This window comes from Humulus lupulus, chromosome 9, assembly GCF_963169125.1.
Source record: "Humulus lupulus chromosome 9, drHumLupu1.1, whole genome shotgun sequence".
Classification (NCBI taxonomy): Eukaryota; Viridiplantae; Streptophyta; class Magnoliopsida; order Rosales; family Cannabaceae; genus Humulus; species Humulus lupulus.
In genome coordinates, this window is record NC_084801.1 from 1,368,594 (window position 1) to 1,386,945 (window position 18,352).

The window sequence follows — 18,352 nt, forward strand, 5'->3', positions numbered from 1 at the left end:
TATATATATATATACATATATATTTGTTCATGTTCTTAGTTAAGGGCTAATCAAGTTTTTTTTAGAGTTGTAGAGAGTTGTAAAGAGAATCACATAGAGAGAGACTTGTGAGTTGAGTGCAAGGGTGTAATCTGGGTCTTGGGTAAGAGTGTTTTGAGAGTGTCACTGTGCGAAGATGCATCTACTGCTCTAGAAGGCGGACATAATGTGTCTATGTAATTCCACTGATCACAACATGTAGTATGTAGTTATGCACCCCTCTGCTTGAGATTGTGTATGACCTAATATTTGTGTCCTTATGTTTTAATAATAGGGAGGATGCCAAGAATCCCATATTTTGGTCAAGGGTATGCCTGCATAACATTGCAAAGTTAGCCAATGAAGCTACAACTGTACGACGAGTCTTGGAGTCTTTATTCCGCTACTTTGACAATGCCAATCTCTGGTCTCCTTCTAGTGGACTTGCCCTTTCAGTGTTGCTGGATATGCAGCAGATTGAGAATATTGTTCATCTGTTTTCTTTATATGGAAATAAATTTTTTAATGGTTCTTTATTTTTTTTTTACTGCTGATTAGAAACAATTTTCCTCTTACACTGGCATGTATTCAGCGTGCTATATCACTTCCTTGAATCCAAAAAAAAGATGTCAAGGTCAAATGTGCACCATAACCCTACTGGTTATGGGAAGAAAATTGTAAACTTTTCTGCTCTGAAGTATTGGAGTGTTAGAACAGCACACAAAGTGTTCATGCTGACCCTTTCCTGGGATGGAGGTTCAGTTTGGATTTGTGAGAGGACAAGGTTAACGGGCTATGAGATTTCATTAACTCTGGACGCATCTTTGTGGCTGTTAGAAGAGGTGAAATGGATGATTGGTGCAAAAGTCAATCTTAGGGTAAATAGGAGAACTTTCAGAAATAATTCCATGAGGGTGTTGTTGGATTGTTTTCAGAATGTCAGAGGAGATTTTTTGAAGATTTCAGTCCTCAAAAACAGGGCTATTAATTCGATTATTATTCCTGAGGAGGATTTCGCAAAGGGTTGGAAAGGGTTAGTGGATTGCTTGAATCAATTGGTTAGGAAGAAAGATTTTATTTCTCAAGGGGAATTCGGCAAGATGGTGAATAAATCAGTTTCTTGGGCTTCCATAGTTAAGAGGAATTTAAATATGGTGTCCTTGGTAGGGAAGGAAAAATCAAATGCTTTAGAGGAGAATTTCATGTAAACATGAATGGATAGGTGTTGAAGGGGTCCCTTTGAATATATGGAATCATCATGTTTTTAAGGTGATTGGTTCATTCCGTGGAGGATTATTAGATATTGATAAAAACACTTCAGAGGGGAAGAATTTTTTCTGTGCTTGCATTAAAGTGGCTGAGGATGTTTTTGGGTTTATTCCAACGAAGATCTTTCCTAGAAAAAGCAACTGGACCGGAAAGTTTGAGAATATAGAGGAGATTGATTCAGAATCTGATACGAAGATGGCTACCTGGAAAGTTTATTTTCGTAAACATTCTAAGACTAGTGCAACAAACATGACCATTCCAGAAGAACAGGAGGGGGTGGTATGACTGTTCTTGACCCAGTTTTGGAAGAGGATGGCTTTGTGTATCCTGTGGTTGAAGAGCTTGATTCGGGTAGTTCGGAAGATGAAGATATGGATGGTGTTAGTGATGGTGAAAAGGTGGATGATGAGGAAAATGTGATACATATGAGAATGTTTGTGGGATGATAAGAGTACTAAAGAAGGATCTAGGTTTAGTATTGTAGATAGGGGTGAGCATGAGGGTATGTTGTTGGAGGGAGATACTAAGCAGAATGAGCAAGTTGATTCTGAGTCTTTAATGAGAAAGGAAGAAGATATGGTGGATGAGTCTTCCAGGATTCTTAATACCACGGTCTCTTGGGGTATTTCGGTGGTTCCAAGAGACAAGGGGGAGAAGAAAATAGGTAGTTCTGTTTGTCTGTCTCAGAAGAGTTACCGGGAATTATGGAAGCTGAGTTTCAATGTTAATTATGATAAAAGTATGAAGAGAGGTGTGGGGTTTAATTATGACTTATGAAGATTCTGTCTTGGAATGTGAGAAGGTGTGGCAACAAAGAAAAACGAAAAGCAATTAAGGAATCAATCTGTAAAGTTAATCCAGATATAATCGTTCTACAAGAGGTTAAAAACATTTCAGTAGATAGAAGATGCATAGGGAGCATTTGGTGGTCAGCCGGCGATTGGTCGTTCGGGAGGTACCCTGGTAGTTTGGGATACAAGGACTGTCTCTGTTGTTGACTCCTTAGTTGGAGATTATTCAGTTTCTGTTTGTTTGGAGGCTGAAAGGAAGGCTCCTTGGTGGTTCGCTGGAGTGTATGGGCCTGTAGTGTATGGTAATATAGTTAGCTTTTGGGATGAATTAGCAGGGTTGAGTGCTATTTGTGGAGAGAATTGGTGTGTTGGGGGAGATTTTAATGTGGTCAGGCGAGTTTATGAGAAATTGAATAGCAGGTCTAATACGAGGAGTATGAAGATGTTTGATTCTATGATTAGAGAGTTAAAATTAGTGGACCCCAAACTTCACAATGGTCGGTTCACGTGGTCGAATTACAGACATAAGCCTATTTGTTGTAGGCTGGATAGGTTCCTGTACACTCCCTCATGGTCAGGAATTTATTCCTTCGTTCGGTAGGAAGTCTTGGTTCAGGTAGTGTCTGATCATAGCTCGATGGTGTTAGATTCTTGCCCTCCTTGGGGGCCTTCCCCTTTCAGGTTTGATAACACTTGGTTGGAACACAAGGATTTCTCTAGTAATTTTCAGATTTTGTGGGATTCGGCTAAGGTGCAAGGGTGGTCGGGTTTTCAGTTTATGTCAAAGCTAGCTTTCGTTTGAGAAAAGATTAAGAAGTGGAGTCGGCAAGTCTTTGGGAATAGGAAAATGCATAAACAATTGCTGGAAAGGAGATTGTTTGCGTTGGATAAATTAGAGGAAGGGGGAGCGTGGAATGAGAATCTTCAAATGGAACGTTCTAAGGTGAAGGGAGAATGGCAGCAGATTGTTTTGGAGGAAGAGAGAAGTGTTTGGTTTAAGGTGAAGTGTCAATGGGCTAAGGAAGGGGATGCTAATTCCAAACTTTTCCATGGTATTCTCAGTGCTCGAAAAGCTAGAAACTTCATTTCTAGGTTAGAGGAAGAGGATGGAACTGTTTTGGAAAATGAGGTGGACATTGAAAAAGCTATTGTGGGTTTTTACTCTTCTTTGTATTCGGCAATTTCCAGAATTTGCATTGGGGTGGATGGGATCTCTTAGTCTCCAATTCAGTAGGTCATGGCCTCTTTCATCGAGCGGCCTTTTTTGGAGGACGAAATTAGACAAGCAGTTTTTGATTGCGATGGATCTAAGGCCCCTGGGCTTGATGGTTTTTCATGGGAGTTTATCAGAACAATTGGAATGCTGTGAAGAGTAACCTTTTGGAAGTTTTTCAGGGTTTTTCAATGACGGTGTCATTCATGGGAGGACCAATGAAATATTTACATGTCTTATTCCAAAGAAATTGAACAGTTGTCGGGTTAGGGATTTTAGGCCTATTAGTCTCTACAAAATTATATCAAAAGTGTTGGCTTATATAGGCTTCGAGGAGTTCTTACAGACACAATTGCAAGGAGCTTTTGTGGAGGGTAGGCAGATTTTGGACACAATTCTGATTGCTAACGAGGCGGTAGAGGAATACAGAAGCAAGGGTAGAATAGGCTGAGTGTTTAAAATTGATTTTAGAAAAGCATATGATTCTGTGGATTAGGGTTTCTTGGATTTAGTCTTGGATAAGAAAGGTTTTGGTGAAGTTTGGAGGAAATGGATGAGAGGATGCCTGTCTTCCATGTCTTTTTCAATCTTTTTAAATGGTCGCCCACGGGGAAATTTCAAAGGGTCGAGGGGTCTACGCCAAGGGGACTCTTTGTCCCCCTTGTTTACTTTGGTGGTGGATGTTTTGGGCAGAATGATTGATAAGGGTAAAAGTGTCTCGGCTTTTAGAGATTTTATAGTGGGGAAGGATAAAGTCGACGTCAGTCATCTTCAGTTTGTAGATGATACGATGTTCTTCGCTCACGATGACGAGTCCTTGGCTGTGCTTTTGGATATTTTAAAGGTCTTTAGCATTGTGTCTGGATTATCTATTAATTTGCAAAAATGTCAGTTGTTGAGGATTAATCTGTGGAAGGAGTTAGTAGATCAGAAGGCTAGTGGGATTGGTTGTGAAGTGGGACAATGGCCTATTCAGTACTTGGGTCGTCCATTGGGGGCTTCTCCTCGTTCCAAAGTGTTTTGGGAACCTGTGGTCTCCAATTGTGCTAAGCGGTTGGATAGCTGGAAGAGTGCTTTTATGTCTAGAGGTGGTAGGTTAACTCTTATTCAATCAGTTTTGTCTTCTATTCCAGTGTATTACCTGTCGCTTTTTCGTATCCCAAAGAGTGTGGCGGGGGTTATTGAGAAAAGAATGCGTGATTTTTTGTGGGAAGGCACAAATCAGTCAGGGGGCGATCACTTGTTATCGTGGTTGGAAGTCTGTAAGTCTCGGAGCCATGGTGGTTTAGGAATTGGAAATTTGGTGTTGAGGAACAAGGCTTTTCTTATGAAATGATTGTGGCGGTTTCCTTTGGAAAGTAAGTCTTTGTGGCATAGGGTGGTTAAAAGTAGGTATTGTGTAGATGGTGGACACTAGGATACAAATTCTGGGGGGAGATTGTCTGCTCGGGGTCCATGGAGAGACGTCACAACTTTGTATGAGGATTATAGGCGCTTGGTCAGATTTAAAGTGGGAAGGGGAGATAGAATTTGTTTTTGGGAGGATGTTTGGATTGGTGATACCTCCTTGAAGTCGCAATTCCCTGATTTGTTCAGGGTGTCCAAAACCAATAACTTATTGATCAAAAACCTTGTAGTTGCGGAGGACAGTAGGAGTTCGAGCGACAGAGGTTGGGATTTGAGATTTAGACGTAATTTATTTGATAGGGAGGTTCCTAGTCTGGTTGAGTTGTTGCAATTGCTTCAGAATGTGGATATCCCATCAATTCTGGAGGATAAGAGAATTTGGAGTCCAGATACTAGCAGTGTTTTCAATTGTAAGACTGCCTTTCATAGTTTGAGCTACACTCATTTAGGCCCAAAGGTGACTTAGGCTAAGAGGTTATGGGAGAGTGTCGTTCCTTCGAAAGTTAAAGTGTTTGGTTGGTTGTTATTCTTGGAAAAGTTAAATGTCCATGATAATCTGCAAAGGAGAAGACCTTTGCATTTGTTGTCGCCTAATTGGTGTGTTTGTTGTAAGATTGCGGGTGAATCAGTGAGCCATTTATTTTTGGAGTGCTCTTTCTCCAGCGCTTTGTGGGGTAAAGTGTTTAATGAGTTCGAGGTCTCTTGGTGTATGCCTTCATCGTGATCTCAATTGTTTTTATGCCAGTTAGAGGGGGGGGGGGGGGGGGGGGGGGGGGGGGGGAAGGCCCGTTTATGGAAAAGTATCGTGTTGGGCACTTTTTGGACAATTTGGTTGGAGAGAAACAGTAGGATTTTTGAAGTCTATTTGTTCTGTGGATTCTCTTTGGGATAAAATTAGGTTTTTGGGTTGCAACGTGGGTGTATAGATTGAAAGGTTTTGATAGAGTTGATTTTTTGGACTTGTGTAGGGAGTGGGAGTTTTTGTGGTCATAATTTCTTTCTGTTGTTACCACGGTATTCTTCTGCCATAAGTGAGGGTTCTTAAGGGTATTGAGTAGAGGTCTCTTTTGACCTCTGTCTCTTTTTCAAAAAAAAAAAAAAATCTACTACTCTAGAAGACCAATCTGGTTCTTGACTGTATTTCTCTGTAATTGTTCTTGATCATAGTGGAAAGAGCTCAAGTTTAACCTGCACTCGGGCCTAAGTATACTCAGTCAGCCAAACGGGTTAAAGAAAAAGTCAAGAGGAATGAGTCAAGAGGGACGTTATCCAGCTAGCAAGATTCCAGGGTGAGACCTGGGAACGAGTCAGTAGGAACATCAACTGAGAAGTCTCTATAAGAAAAACGAGAAGGAGTCCTCAGGTCAAGAGATATCCAATACTGAAACTAATCACTCATATTGAGCGAACTTGACAAATCTATCGACCCAGCCATCACCCCCAAGCTCTGCCCTCACAATTGTTTCTTTTACTTATTGTTTATCATTATTGGCTTCTTTGTGTATTTCTCCATCTTATTATTCTCTAGCAATCTAACTGACTTGAGCATCGGAGTCCCTTTGGCTGACACCCCACCGGTGCTCCCAATTGTCTCTCTTTGTTCTTGACAAATTGTTGATACCCATTTAATCAATTGTAGGAAATCACCATACAATAGTGACATAAGACATAAATATACGTATTTCTTATTTTTTCATTTAGTATTTTTAATGAGCAATTACTTATTTGAACTGTTCTAGCCATTAATTGAATAATCTTTATATATTATAAATGTGAATTTAATGAAAATTGTTGGTTTTCGTTAAATTTAACACTTTTTTTTTATTGTTTTTAACATTGTTAGTTTTAAATAAAGTTATGTAAATAAGATAAATAAATTAAAAATAATAAAGCTACTTAAATAAGGTAAACAAATTGAAAATAAATTGAATAATATATATTTATATGTAAATTTTTGTTCGTGTTATATATTTTTTTAATTAAATAATTAAAATTTGATCAAATAAACTTTTTAAATTCATACTTTTAATTTAGAATTTCTTAATATTTTATTATATTGAATCTTTTTTCTAAAAGAAAATTAGAAAAAAAAAGTATTTAATTTTAAAATTAAAATTACCATATATAATATATAAATCAAAACATAAAAAAATACTAAAATTTAAATTATTATAAACACTAAATTTAAAATATAATATATAATAATAGTAAATAAATAATTTATCTATTTGTATTTTTAACCCATTGACAAAACAAGAAATCTAAATGTTAATTTGTAACAATAAAGGATTTAAACAGGTAATCAACATTTTGATAAAACACAAGATTCACAAGATAATTTTAAAAAATAATGAATTCAAATGGGTAATCGGCTAAAATACAAAGTTAAAAATAGTGTGAACCTTTATAGAAAACACAAATTTACTTTTTATAAAGAATTTTTAATATTTTGAATAAATACATAGTCCAAATGTTAATTTTTAAAAATAATATATACATGCATTTAATTTAGATAATTTATGTTTCTTTTATTATATAGTTTTATAAAATAATGACGTTTTTGTTTTTCTATCTATTGAAGAGGAACTAATTCTCTAAATAAAAATTGCAATAACGTAAAAAATAATTAGACTTCTAGGTAACTCTTGAAAGAGATGATAATCAACCTAGTGTTTGATCTTATAAGCCCATCTACACACTCATTGAAACCAATCTTTTGCTCCAAAAAAAAATACAATGATGATAAGACATATATTATGTTATACATAAAGATATATCACATTCAAGACTTGTCTTTTTCCATTGGAATATATGTATATATATATATCAATCACAGATACAAACATATATGTATATATTGGAATTTGGAATAAATTAATATTTTGACTACATGATAGCACATGCAAAAAATAGCACAACTCAATATACCATTCAAATGCTAATCATTGTTAAAAGAAAAAAGAAAAAAAGTTTTACCATATATATTTGGGTACTTACTAATAATAACAATTTTATTAATATTTTTTTAAAGATGAAGAGGGTCAGATGTGTAACATTACCCCATAATCGTCCAGAACGTTTTGGCGTCTAGCATATAGGAAAAACAATATATATATATATATAAATATAAATATATATAAATCAACATATATATTATAAAATTATTTATATATTTTCCATTTATAAAAATTAAATTAAATTAACGTAGCAAGTTAACTACAGAACCTTTCTCTCTAATCATTCACCAATGAAACACAATCAAGCTAACAAAGAACATCGTCATCAGTTTCCCTATGGAATCATCAAAAACTACAAGTCTGGTAGTACCAAAATAGAGGTTTTCTTAGCACTAATCTTCCTAGTTATCCTCACCACCGTCCCAATCTACCACCCTTCTATAAACTACTCGTCGTTTTTCTTTACTACTACTTCGTCGTCAGTTTCTAGTGACGGTGATTGGGATATTAAAATACAGTCACCGTCGACACACAAGTGTGACATATTTTCCAGGGAATGGGTTCCTAATCTGGAGGCTCTGTACTAGGAAAATAGCATACATGTTATACTAAAAGATAATAGCATTTCACAAGTTTTATTACTAGGGTAATACTAAAAGAAAACTCTCTCACACATCAAGTCTCTGTTTCTCTCGATTATCATTGCATTTATATAAATATATTGATTTTGTTGTGTAACATGCTTCGACCATAGCTAAGGAAATGGCTAGATATATGAATATAATAACTTATTGAGAAACAAACAAAGATTTTCAGATCTATAATTCTGAAATGAGCTTAAATTAAAGATTAATTAACATTTTTTAGATCTATAATACTAGGCACATTGAAGAGATTAAGGAGTAAGAGAGATAAAGAAAAAAAACCAAAAAAAAAGAAGCTAGGATAAGAGAGACCAACCAGCAAGGAACAATGGTGGAGGAGAAGAAAGATGATCGAAAGAGCAGAGCAGTCTCCGCCGCCGGGAACGAAGGAGCAGTGAAAGCTTCGAGAATCTTCTCCACGAAAATGGTACCAACGATCTTCTCTGCAGTATAGGGTTTTATTTTTCTACCATAAATATTATATCACTATTATGTAAGCCCAATATTTAATACTTTAAGCCCATGTTTCAACATATAGGCCAAACTTTTATTTTTTTAATAATACCACTTTTAAAAGAATGTCATCTTTTAATGGGTTATATATACTCTAAAATGTTGTAGTATGTGCTGATGAGTTTTCTCTTTTGTGTGTTTTAACCCTATATTTTCGAAAAAATGATATTTTTTTATGCTCTTTTACTTAAAAAAAATTTAAGGACTTGCTTTGGGGGTCTTTAATACTTTTTTAGGACTCGCTTTGTGACTCCCAAAGCACTCCCAATAATATTAAAGACTCACAAAGCAAGTCCTTAAAATTGTTAAGTAAAACACTTATTTTTTAGCCCAGATTTTTTTAGGATTCGCATATTCTTTTAGGACACTCATTGCGAGTCCTCAAATTGTATTTTTTCAGGACTCTCAATGAGTGTCCTAAAAACTCAATAAATATTTTTAAGGACTTGCATTTAGGTGCGTGTCCTAAAAAAGTGTCTCGTAAATGGTATTTTGTAGTAGTGTATTCATTCCTATATTTAACATTTTGACAAAACACGAGATCTAAAAGTTAATTTTTACAATAAAGGCTTCAAACGGGTAATCGGTCAAAATAAGTCTTACACAAAACATTAATTTTCTTATACATAATTTAGATTTTTTATATAAAAAAAAATCACGCAATGCATATAATAATAATAATAATAAAAGGACACGTACAACAAGTTTTTTTAACTTTATTTTCGACACTTTAATTATTTAGAATTTTTCCAAATCATGCAAGAGGTTTGTTATACAATGAACACCATTGTGAAAAAAAATTGTGGTCAAGACGCCCTCACGTGTCCATATAAAAAGCATGTTGTACGAGTAGGGTGAAAATGAATCCCTACCGTACAATCTCCCAAAAAATATTTTAAAATATGTATATTTTTTTAATAATTATAAAAGACTGCATGAAGCACTTTTCTAGTTTTTAAATAAAACTAAAACATATGTTGCTTATATATATAAAGAAACTAATGCATCGTGTTAAGATTAATATTTTTTTAAAAAGCTTTTATTCAAGATGTTGCATGGAAAAATTCTAATTTTCTAATATTTGATTGGTAATGATGATTATTTAGTTTTTATAAAAAATATATATATATACTTACTAGAATAATTTACTTACTAAATGAGTATTTTTGTTTTTTATTTCTTTCCTTTAACGGTATTTTGGAGTGCGATGAACAAAGACACAGACGGCTCCATGGATATTGAGTCAGTCAGTCCACTCAATCAAGGAAGAAACCCTGACACTTTAGTCCTTCCACAGCCACACAGGTGCAACCTAATAAAAGACTTATTAATAAGCTTTTTTCGTAGTAGCACTTCACTCTGATGAGGACGTCGACCACTCACTGACGTAAAACTATTGGAAAAATGTGGTCCAATACAGACAATAAAAAAACTAAAAATAACATTATCGACGCATTCAACATAATTTCTAGTTGAGAAGAACAAAAGATATGTAGTAGGACACATTCGTGAAAGAGATAAATAAAATACATTGGAAAAGTTCAGCATGTATTTCATTCATTGCCATCTTTTTTTTTCACGACTGGTAACCCTATGAAAGGCACTGAAACCAAAACGATTATAAACATAATTTACCTTATCATGGCTAATCGTCCACTAATGTTATCATAAAAATAATGTGGTCGTGGAGATTAGTAAGAGTTTTCGGAGATCAGGGAACTCTCGGGTTGAGTCTTGAAAACGCAGAGGGACGATCTCCAGAAGAAAATGGAAGCTCTGGTTTTAGGGTATCTTGAAAGAGTAATGGCGTGCGTAAAAAGAAAAAGAGAACTTCGGAGATGTTATATATAAGTTTTGTCTGTAGCATTAAAAGGGATTAATCATCAGCTTCCCCTTTTTCGAAGCATGGGGAAACGAGATAGCTGTCGAATTATTACTAGGGAAGCGAAAAGTCATGATTAGACAAGAGTAGGTTGCTTTTTCCAAGAACACACGAAGGGTTCTATCACGTATGGCGGGGTCATCGAAGGGTCGTTTCCTCAAAAGTTTATTTATTGCTCGTAATAAATAAACTTGGGGGGCAAATGTTATCCAAAAAACTGGCATAGATGACGTGGCAAGTGATTCCCGGACACGTGGCTGACACTTGGAGGAACTATGCTAGGATATCGACTAGAAGACAAATTATAAGCAGCAAGCAGCCGAAGTTTACCTGCGACCAGCTTGGTCGCAGGTTCCGCAGCTTCATGACATTTCTATAAAGATCTTTGTAAATCCCGAAATTGACTCCCACAATCTCCTGAGTATCCGATTATTTAGGAGAGAATATCTGTAACACATGCATGTAATCCCCCTTGAGCCTATAAATAGAGAAAGATAGCTCAAGGAAGGGACTTTTGGCTTTCGAATTATTTGAGACTAGAGTAATTCTCTTTGAGATATTGTATTGTTCTTCAGGGGTTAGTGAAACTCATTGAACCCTAGTTCTTTGATCACTCATTTGATTCTCACATCAATAAGAATCTAAGTGGACGTAAGTTATTACCAGATCCTGGGGCTGAACCACTATAAAATATCGTGTTCTTATTATTTTCGTCATCACGTTCTTTTTAACTCATTCATCCACGTCAAGCATATTTTGACTCCGTGTCAGTTGACCAAAATCAGGGTCAACATTAAATAAAAGTTTAATTGTAATATAATATTACTAATTTACTTATAAGGAAAAAAATAAAATTGCATATGACATAATAATTTATTCTTGCATAACACATCATAATTTTATATTTGAAAAATAAGAAATCATAATTAACTACATTTTCTTTGGTAATTATAAATATTTATTTTTGCAAATATTATTCTCACCTAATGATAATTACGGAGACAAAGAGTCATGAAATTATGACCATTATTTTCCTCAATTTAAGATAATTATTAATGCTTTCTCAATTATTTTGGTTGAAGATATGGAGCGACAAAAGCTGAATGAGTGCCAGGAATCGTTGGTCACCAGATATTATGAAGATGACAATGATGATGGTGCATCTGACAAAGGCGGGGATGATGAGCGGATTATTCGGGTTGGGCGGGTTGTAAAATTTTTTGCATAGCCCTATCCTGTACCATCGAACTTCTCAAGTTCGAACTTTGCTGTAGGAGTCATATATAGTACTTGAATGCCTTGTGAATCTTGATTACTTCTTGGATTGAACTTGACTCTGATGTGTTGAGAGATTCAACACCAAGATTCACAGATGCAACAATTTTAGAAAAAATATTCCAGAACTAACACAACAATAACAGTAATCAAAAAATAAAATGACCCAAAACAATAAAAGCATAAAAGAAAAGTAACACAGAACAATTTATACTGGTTTAGCAAATAAATATTTGCATACATCCAGTTTGAGCACAAACTCGAGCTCTTTCCACTATGATCAAGAACAATTACAGAAAAATACAGTCAAGAACTAGACAAGTCTTCTAGAGCAGTAGATGCATCTCCGTATAGTGACACTCTCCCAAAACACTCTTACCCAAGACCCAAATTACACCCTTGCACTCAACTCACAAGTCTCTCTCTTTGATTCTCTTTACAACTCTAATAAAACTTGATTAGCCCTTAACTAAGAACATGGACAATATATATATATATATGTATATGCCCAAAAGTTCTAATTTTGTAAAGTCAGTCAAAACTACTCGTGACAACTTGCATAGATGAGGTGGCTGACTTGTACACTTGGAAACTTTCCAATTAGTCACTTAAAGGACATGGCTAGTTTTAAGAATTAACTCCACAATGATGATGAGGCTGACAGATGGGATCGAGTTTATCATAAAGTGAAGTTTCCATGGACCTTACTTGTAAGGACAAATACAATAATGTTCTTGCCTTGCATCCCAACAATGGAGATCAAATTTTCTTGGTACGCAACTCTAATATTTGCTTATACAACATTACCAAAGATGAGTATAAAGTACTTGGCCAATTTCCCAAAAAAGAAGACGAAGAAGATGATGATAATGATAATAGCACGGGAATAAATTCGATGATCCCCTTAACGAGAATATTTACATTTATGAACCATTTGTGTCCCACATCACTTTTTACATTACAGTGAGCTCAACAAATTAGAATATCAGTGGTTGAACCTCAGTACAAAAGAAATAAAAAAGAAAAACTTCAATTGTAAATTATGTTAAATGTATATTGGGCTACACCTACACTATTCAATATTTTATTTTAAATTGTATTTCACTTTTTCTTTTCCGAAAATTGTGTTTATGTGGATTAAATAGTATTCAAAGCTTTTTTTTAATATAAATTATTATCCTAAACAATTTTAAAGAATCTATATTATACTCATTATAATCTCCCGATGAAGTTGTTATATAGAAGAAAATTGAACAATGTGGGACTTACTATTTCATCACTTTTTCTTTTTCGAAAATTGTGTTTATGTGGATTAAATAGTATTCAAAGCTTATTTTAATATAAAATATGAAGTAAAAATATTATCCTAAACAATTTCGACGAATCTTTATTGTACTCATTATAATTTTAGATGAAGCTGTTATATAGAAGAAAATTGGAGCCAAAGTTTAGTCTCTAAACAATGTGGGACTTACTATTTCACTTTTTCTTTTCTGAAAAAATCACCTTAATAACAAACTAATCATTGCTTTGATGGTGAACATGTCTTTAACGTGAGCTCTAATCCTTACAAAAGCAAAATTTGTGTGTGTGTTTTTTTTTAAATAATTGAACTGCATTTATATAATGATTTTTTTCCAGCATAGAATATGGTGCAACTGTAGGACATGTCATTGACAAGTACAAATTGCTAAGAGCAACTCTAATAGTGTTTATCCTATTAATTGTTTAACATGTCCAAATCATCCCAAAATATAATTTTTTATTTTCTCTCTCATCTACATCACATTTGGCAACTTTTTTTATAAAAATGTTCCAATGCTAAGCCACCCCAAAAGTTGCCAACTATGGTCTCACATATTATTATTTAATATATTATTTTGTAATTATAAATATTGTCACACTAAATTTTTTAAATCCATATATTAATATAAATAAATATTACATAAAATTTAAATTAGACAAAATTTAAAGGAGCTTATAAAATGACATACTCATAATTAATCAATCTAACATAATTAAAAAAATGCTAATTAAAATGATTTCCAAATTTTGATCATTTGGGGATTGGTATGTGGAGAAAATGATGAATTTTGAAAAACTTAAGAATATTGAAAATTTAGATTTTGGGAGTTGGTATTTGGAGAATTTTGAGAATTTTGGGAATTCATTGGTAAGAAAAGAAATTTTGTGATATTGATAATTTGGAAGAAGATGTATGTAATGGTGTGAAAATTGAATGAAATAAATGAATATTTATAGAAAAAATAAAAAATAAAAATTATGTCACCAACGGTTAAAAAAAAACGGTAACAAAATGTTATATATGTAAAATATTATATTTATATATATATATGTGTATAATTTTTTTAAAGAGAGAGAGAGAGAAAGCACCGTTGCCACTGTGAGGCAACGGTGCCTTAATTTTGTTTAAGCAACCAAGGCCTCCAACACTGAAAGCTGTTGCCTGTCAGAATTTTGGTCAACTACCACTCATCTAAGCCACTGAGTTGGAGCTGCTCTAAGTAACCCAGATCTCTAGGGGTCAATGCACAAGATGATTGGGAATAAGCACATAGTGATTGAAATCATGGTATAGGAATCTTACTAAATTTGTTTGAATAAGTATGTAAAGTTTTAGAAAAAATATATTCATTTAATCTACATTGGGTGCAAAGGAGTATGATTTGTTGTCTTTCTTTCTTTTCATTATGAATTTATGATTAGTTCCTGCACATGTAGTGACTTCTACCACTATTTGCAACCTTTTAGATCATTACATTAATGTGTTTTGGTAAAATGACTTATTTTTTAAAGTTATTTTATATACTAACCTAGTTTTAATAATTTTTTGCAAAATGACATCTCATAATTTAGACAGCTAGTCGAAAATTTAGACAGGTGGTCAAAAAATTCAAACAACCGATCAAAAATTTTAGACAGTTGGTCCAAAAATTTAGACATAAACAATTTTATAAAAAATTATCAAAAGTAGGTCAAATTGCAAAACCACTTAAAGAATATGTTATTTTCACTAATTTCTCTTACATTAACTTGAGGTCACTAATTTTTCTTGCATTAACTTGAGGGTGGAATCTATATTGTATTCATCACAAGTTCCAAATGAAGTTGTTATATAGAAGAAAATTATTGGAGCCAAAGTTTAGTCTCTAAACAACGGGGACTTATTATTTCAATTTTTCTTTTATGGAAACTTGTGTGCATGTGGATTAAATAGTATTCAAAGCTCTTTAATAACAGTAAAATCATTGGCTTTGATGATTAGGTAATAAATGATGTTGCATATTTTTTCAACAGATTCCAACAGCGCCATGGTTACTGAAATCTGAATATAATATTTTGTTGTTTGGTTTGCAAGAAAGTTGGGTAAGTTTTTCAAGTTTTCTTGCTTTATTTATTGAGAAAATATTATAGGTCCATATTTTCTTTTTAATTATGGATGTCCCATTCTCTTTTTATTAAGTTTTGATGTGATACTTTTTTGGCATTTTTTACTTACATACAACAATATAAAAAATTTACTATAATAATATCTCATATACCATTTACAAAATTATATACAATAATATATAACATTTACTATAAATAGCAGCAGTAAACTTGTTTCTCCTTTTGGGATTGTAAAAATTTGATCTATTTAGCCGTTTAATGTGATTTCTTTCTTTCAAAAAAATATTATATTCTATGCATTTTTATAGTTACATCAAAAATTAATTTTTGAAAAAAAAATAATAAAAATTCGTTGCAAAGCTACATTTCACTAAAACAATTGTCAAATTTGATATGGAACAATTTAAATGCATTAAATTGCATGAGTTTTATCAAAATTTCAATGAAAATGTTGAATTGTGTAATCATATATGCATTAAAATAATTTATAGTTGAACAATTGTTTTTATTTTATTTTTATTGATGTTCAAGCACAGATATAGTGGCAGAGCATCTACTACCACTTTGTGTGGAAGGATCATAACTACTATTGCTGGCTTGAAAAGTAAAAATAAGTTGTTTGAGTTGAGGTTGATCAAATATTTGGTTACTTAACATGGAGGTTACTTGAGCCATGGAAGGTCTATATGTGGCAAAGTCTTGAACGCACAGAAGCCCAATGTGTATGCATTTCAATGCCTCTGATTCATTATATGACTCGCCTAATGCTTCATCCACCAACTCTATTCCTCTGCCTTCACTCCATAGCTGCCATGATTGTTTCATTACATTGATATCAGCCTCAATTTTCCACCACAACACACAAACATAATAACACAATTTGAGAGGTTTCTTTTGTGAACTACTCACATATGCAATAAGGCCTTGGTATTGATCCTCATTCTTGAAGCTAGTATTCTTTTTCCCGCTTATTATCTCTAGTAGTAACATGCCATAGCTAAATACATCAGATTTTCCCGAAAAGATTCCTCTCAATGCGTACTCTGGAGACATATAGCTGCTACAATTGATTAAACACACCACTAAATTAGATGCCAGATGCTCTAACAACAATGTACTATCAAATCAAATTAAAAGAAGGATGCTTACATTGTTCCTACCACCCTATGAGTATTTGCTAGATCTAACGTGCCTTCAAAAATCCTTGCTAATCCAAAATCAGAAAATTTTTGGAGTCATCTTCTCATCCAAGAGAATATTACTGGCCTTCAAATCTCGATGTATCACCCTTAAACTGGAATCTCGATGGAGATACACAAGACCTCTCGCAATGCCATCAATAATGTTGAACCGTATGACCCAATCAAGCTCTTCCCTTCTTCTATCATCTATATAAGAAACCAAATCACACCACTAAAAGTTAATTAGTGACATTGTTCAACAAATATAATTCTAACAAATTAAGGATATAAATGTGCATAAAGATGAGAAACTAACCGAAAATAAAAGTATCCAAGCTCTTGTTGAGCATGAACTCGTATATTAACAACTTCTCTTCAATTTCAATGCAGCAACCAACGAGCTTAAGAAGATTTCTATGTTGAAGTTTGGAGATCAATATCATTTCATTTCTAAATTCTTCATCGTCTTGTGATGAGCTGCTAGACAGTCTTTTCACTGCAACTTCCTTCCCATGTAGTTGTCCCTGCAAATTCTCAAACATTACTAACTTTAATCACTTCATTCAAGTATTCACCTGCATTTCTTTCTTATTGCAATGCATATTAGATTCTCTTTTCTCTTGAAAACCAAATGACCTTATAAACATGACCAAACCCTCCTTGACCAAGCTTGTTTGTAATGCTGAACTTGTTTGTGGCTATTAGTACACTATCCAACTCAAAAAAATGAAGCTCAGGTTGATCATCTCCTCTCTTCAAGTTAGTACTTGTCCAAATCAACTCATTATTTGTTGCAGTAGTGGCTGATTTCAAACCATTAACACACATCATATTAAGGAATAGATATGACCAAAAAATAGTATAAGATTTGATGTTATTCTTACCTTTTCTTAGCTTTTCGTCTATGCAAATAGAAGGCTACAACAGCTAATAATGTTGCACCAGCAGAAACAGCTACAACAAGGCCAGTGATGATTTTGGTCTTACTCTAATGCCCTCCTTCATTTGAATGAGAAGATATCATAAGAGATGAGTCTATCAACCATTTTACATCTCACTTGATCATGTATAGCGTTTATATTATTCTCCTAGTAGTTCTGAATGTGCAAGGCAAAAAAACAGATCATCTCCACTAGACTTATTAATAAGCTTTTTTCGTAGTAGCACTTCACTCTGATGAGGACGTTGACCACTCGCTAACGCAGAACTACTGGAAAAATGTAGTCCAATACAGACAATAAAAAAAACTAAAAGTAACATCATCGACCCCTTCAACTTAATTTCCAGTCAAGAAGAACAAAAGATATGTAGTAGGATACATTCACTACAACAATTAATGTTAGTTGCGGCGAAGCTATTAGCGGCGAGTTCAGTCCGCCGTTATTATACAGGCTATTAGTGGTGGACTAGGGGGTCCGCTGCTAATTATGTGTGATTATTTAAAAAATATATAATAATATGTATTAGCGGCGGACTACCCATTATTAGCGACGGGTAGTCCGCCGCTAATACAACAGATGAAATGCCCAGGAAACAGATGGTTATTTTTTTAAGTTTTATTAGCGGCGGATAATCACCTTTATTAGAGGCGGATTATCCGCCGCTAATAGTATTAGCAGCGGATAATCTCATTTATTAGCAGCGGGCTATAGTAATAGCGGCGGGACCCTGCCGTTAATACATTGACGGTTTAAAATTTCGCAGCCCAATTTCCTTCTTCTCTTCCCTTCTCTCTGTCAAAACCCTTCTCCATTTTCTCCATTTTCTTCACTGATCACTCACGATATCCCC

At 34.0% G+C, this 18,352-nt stretch overlaps 4 protein-coding genes across 4 annotated transcripts; 2 read left to right on the plus strand and 2 right to left on the minus strand.

Moving 5' to 3' along the window:
- The first annotated feature begins 1,568 nt into the window (after positions 1 to 1,568).
- Positions 1,569 to 3,297, plus strand: LOC133802004 (uncharacterized). The gene is made up of 5 exons (XM_062240241.1): positions 1,569 to 1,703; positions 1,804 to 2,038; positions 2,294 to 2,651; positions 2,760 to 2,829; positions 2,887 to 3,297. Exons 1-5 carry the CDS (start codon positions 1,569 to 1,571, stop codon positions 3,295 to 3,297), a joined length of 1,209 nt encoding a protein of 402 aa, XP_062096225.1.
- Positions 3,298 to 3,315: 18 nt separating this feature from the next.
- On the plus strand, positions 3,316 to 4,627 carry LOC133802006 (uncharacterized). Its single transcript, XM_062240242.1, has 3 exons — positions 3,316 to 3,406; positions 3,474 to 3,706; positions 3,788 to 4,627. Exons 1-3 carry the CDS (start codon positions 3,316 to 3,318, stop codon positions 4,625 to 4,627), a joined length of 1,164 nt encoding a protein of 387 aa, XP_062096226.1.
- An 11,269-nt stretch (positions 4,628 to 15,896) lies between these two features.
- On the minus strand, positions 15,897 to 16,433 carry LOC133802008 (G-type lectin S-receptor-like serine/threonine-protein kinase SD1-13). The gene has a single exon (XM_062240243.1). It carries the CDS (start codon positions 16,431 to 16,433, stop codon positions 15,897 to 15,899), a length of 537 nt encoding a protein of 178 aa, XP_062096227.1.
- LOC133801898 (G-type lectin S-receptor-like serine/threonine-protein kinase At1g61500) lies at positions 15,908 to 17,410 on the minus strand. Its single transcript, XM_062240112.1, has 4 exons — positions 17,198 to 17,410; positions 16,878 to 17,085; positions 16,530 to 16,768; positions 15,908 to 16,440 (listed from the first exon to the last, which is right to left on the minus strand). The coding sequence occupies exons 1-3, from the start codon at positions 17,390 to 17,392 to the stop codon at positions 16,599 to 16,601; spliced, it is 573 nt and encodes a 190-aa protein (XP_062096096.1). The 5' UTR covers positions 17,393 to 17,410; the 3' UTR covers positions 15,908 to 16,440; positions 16,530 to 16,598.
- Positions 17,411 to 18,352: the final 942 nt, after the last annotated feature.

Coding starts and splice junctions, on each gene's coding strand:
- LOC133802004 (XM_062240241.1), top strand. CDS start 1,569: ATGACTGTTCTTGACCCAGTTTTGGAAGAGGATGGCTTTGTGTATCCT. Junction 1,704..1,803: donor AGGTGGATGATGAGGAAAAT/GTGATACATATG, acceptor ATGTTGTTGGAG/GGAGATACTAAGCAGAATGA. Junction 2,830..2,886: donor TTTTGTGGGATTCGGCTAAG/GTGCAAGGGTGG, acceptor GTTTGAGAAAAG/ATTAAGAAGTGGAGTCGGCA.
- LOC133802006 (XM_062240242.1), top strand. CDS start 3,316: ATGGCCTCTTTCATCGAGCGGCCTTTTTTGGAGGACGAAATTAGACAA. Junction 3,407..3,473: donor TAAGGCCCCTGGGCTTGATG/GTTTTTCATGGG, acceptor GAAGTTTTTCAG/GGTTTTTCAATGACGGTGTC. Junction 3,707..3,787: donor TTCTGATTGCTAACGAGGCG/GTAGAGGAATAC, acceptor TCTGTGGATTAG/GGTTTCTTGGATTTAGTCTT.
- LOC133802008 (XM_062240243.1), bottom strand. CDS start 16,433: ATGTCTCCAGAGTACGCATTGAGAGGAATCTTTTCGGGAAAATCTGAT.
- LOC133801898 (XM_062240112.1), bottom strand. CDS start 17,392: ATGATGTGTGTTAATGGTTTGAAATCAGCCACTACTGCAACAAATAAT. Junction 17,086..17,197: donor GGTTTGGTCATGTTTATAAG/GTCATTTGGTTT, acceptor GAGAATTTGCAG/GGACAACTACATGGGAAGGA. Junction 16,769..16,877: donor CTTGGATACTTTTATTTTCG/GTTAGTTTCTCA, acceptor TTTCTTATATAG/ATGATAGAAGAAGGGAAGAG.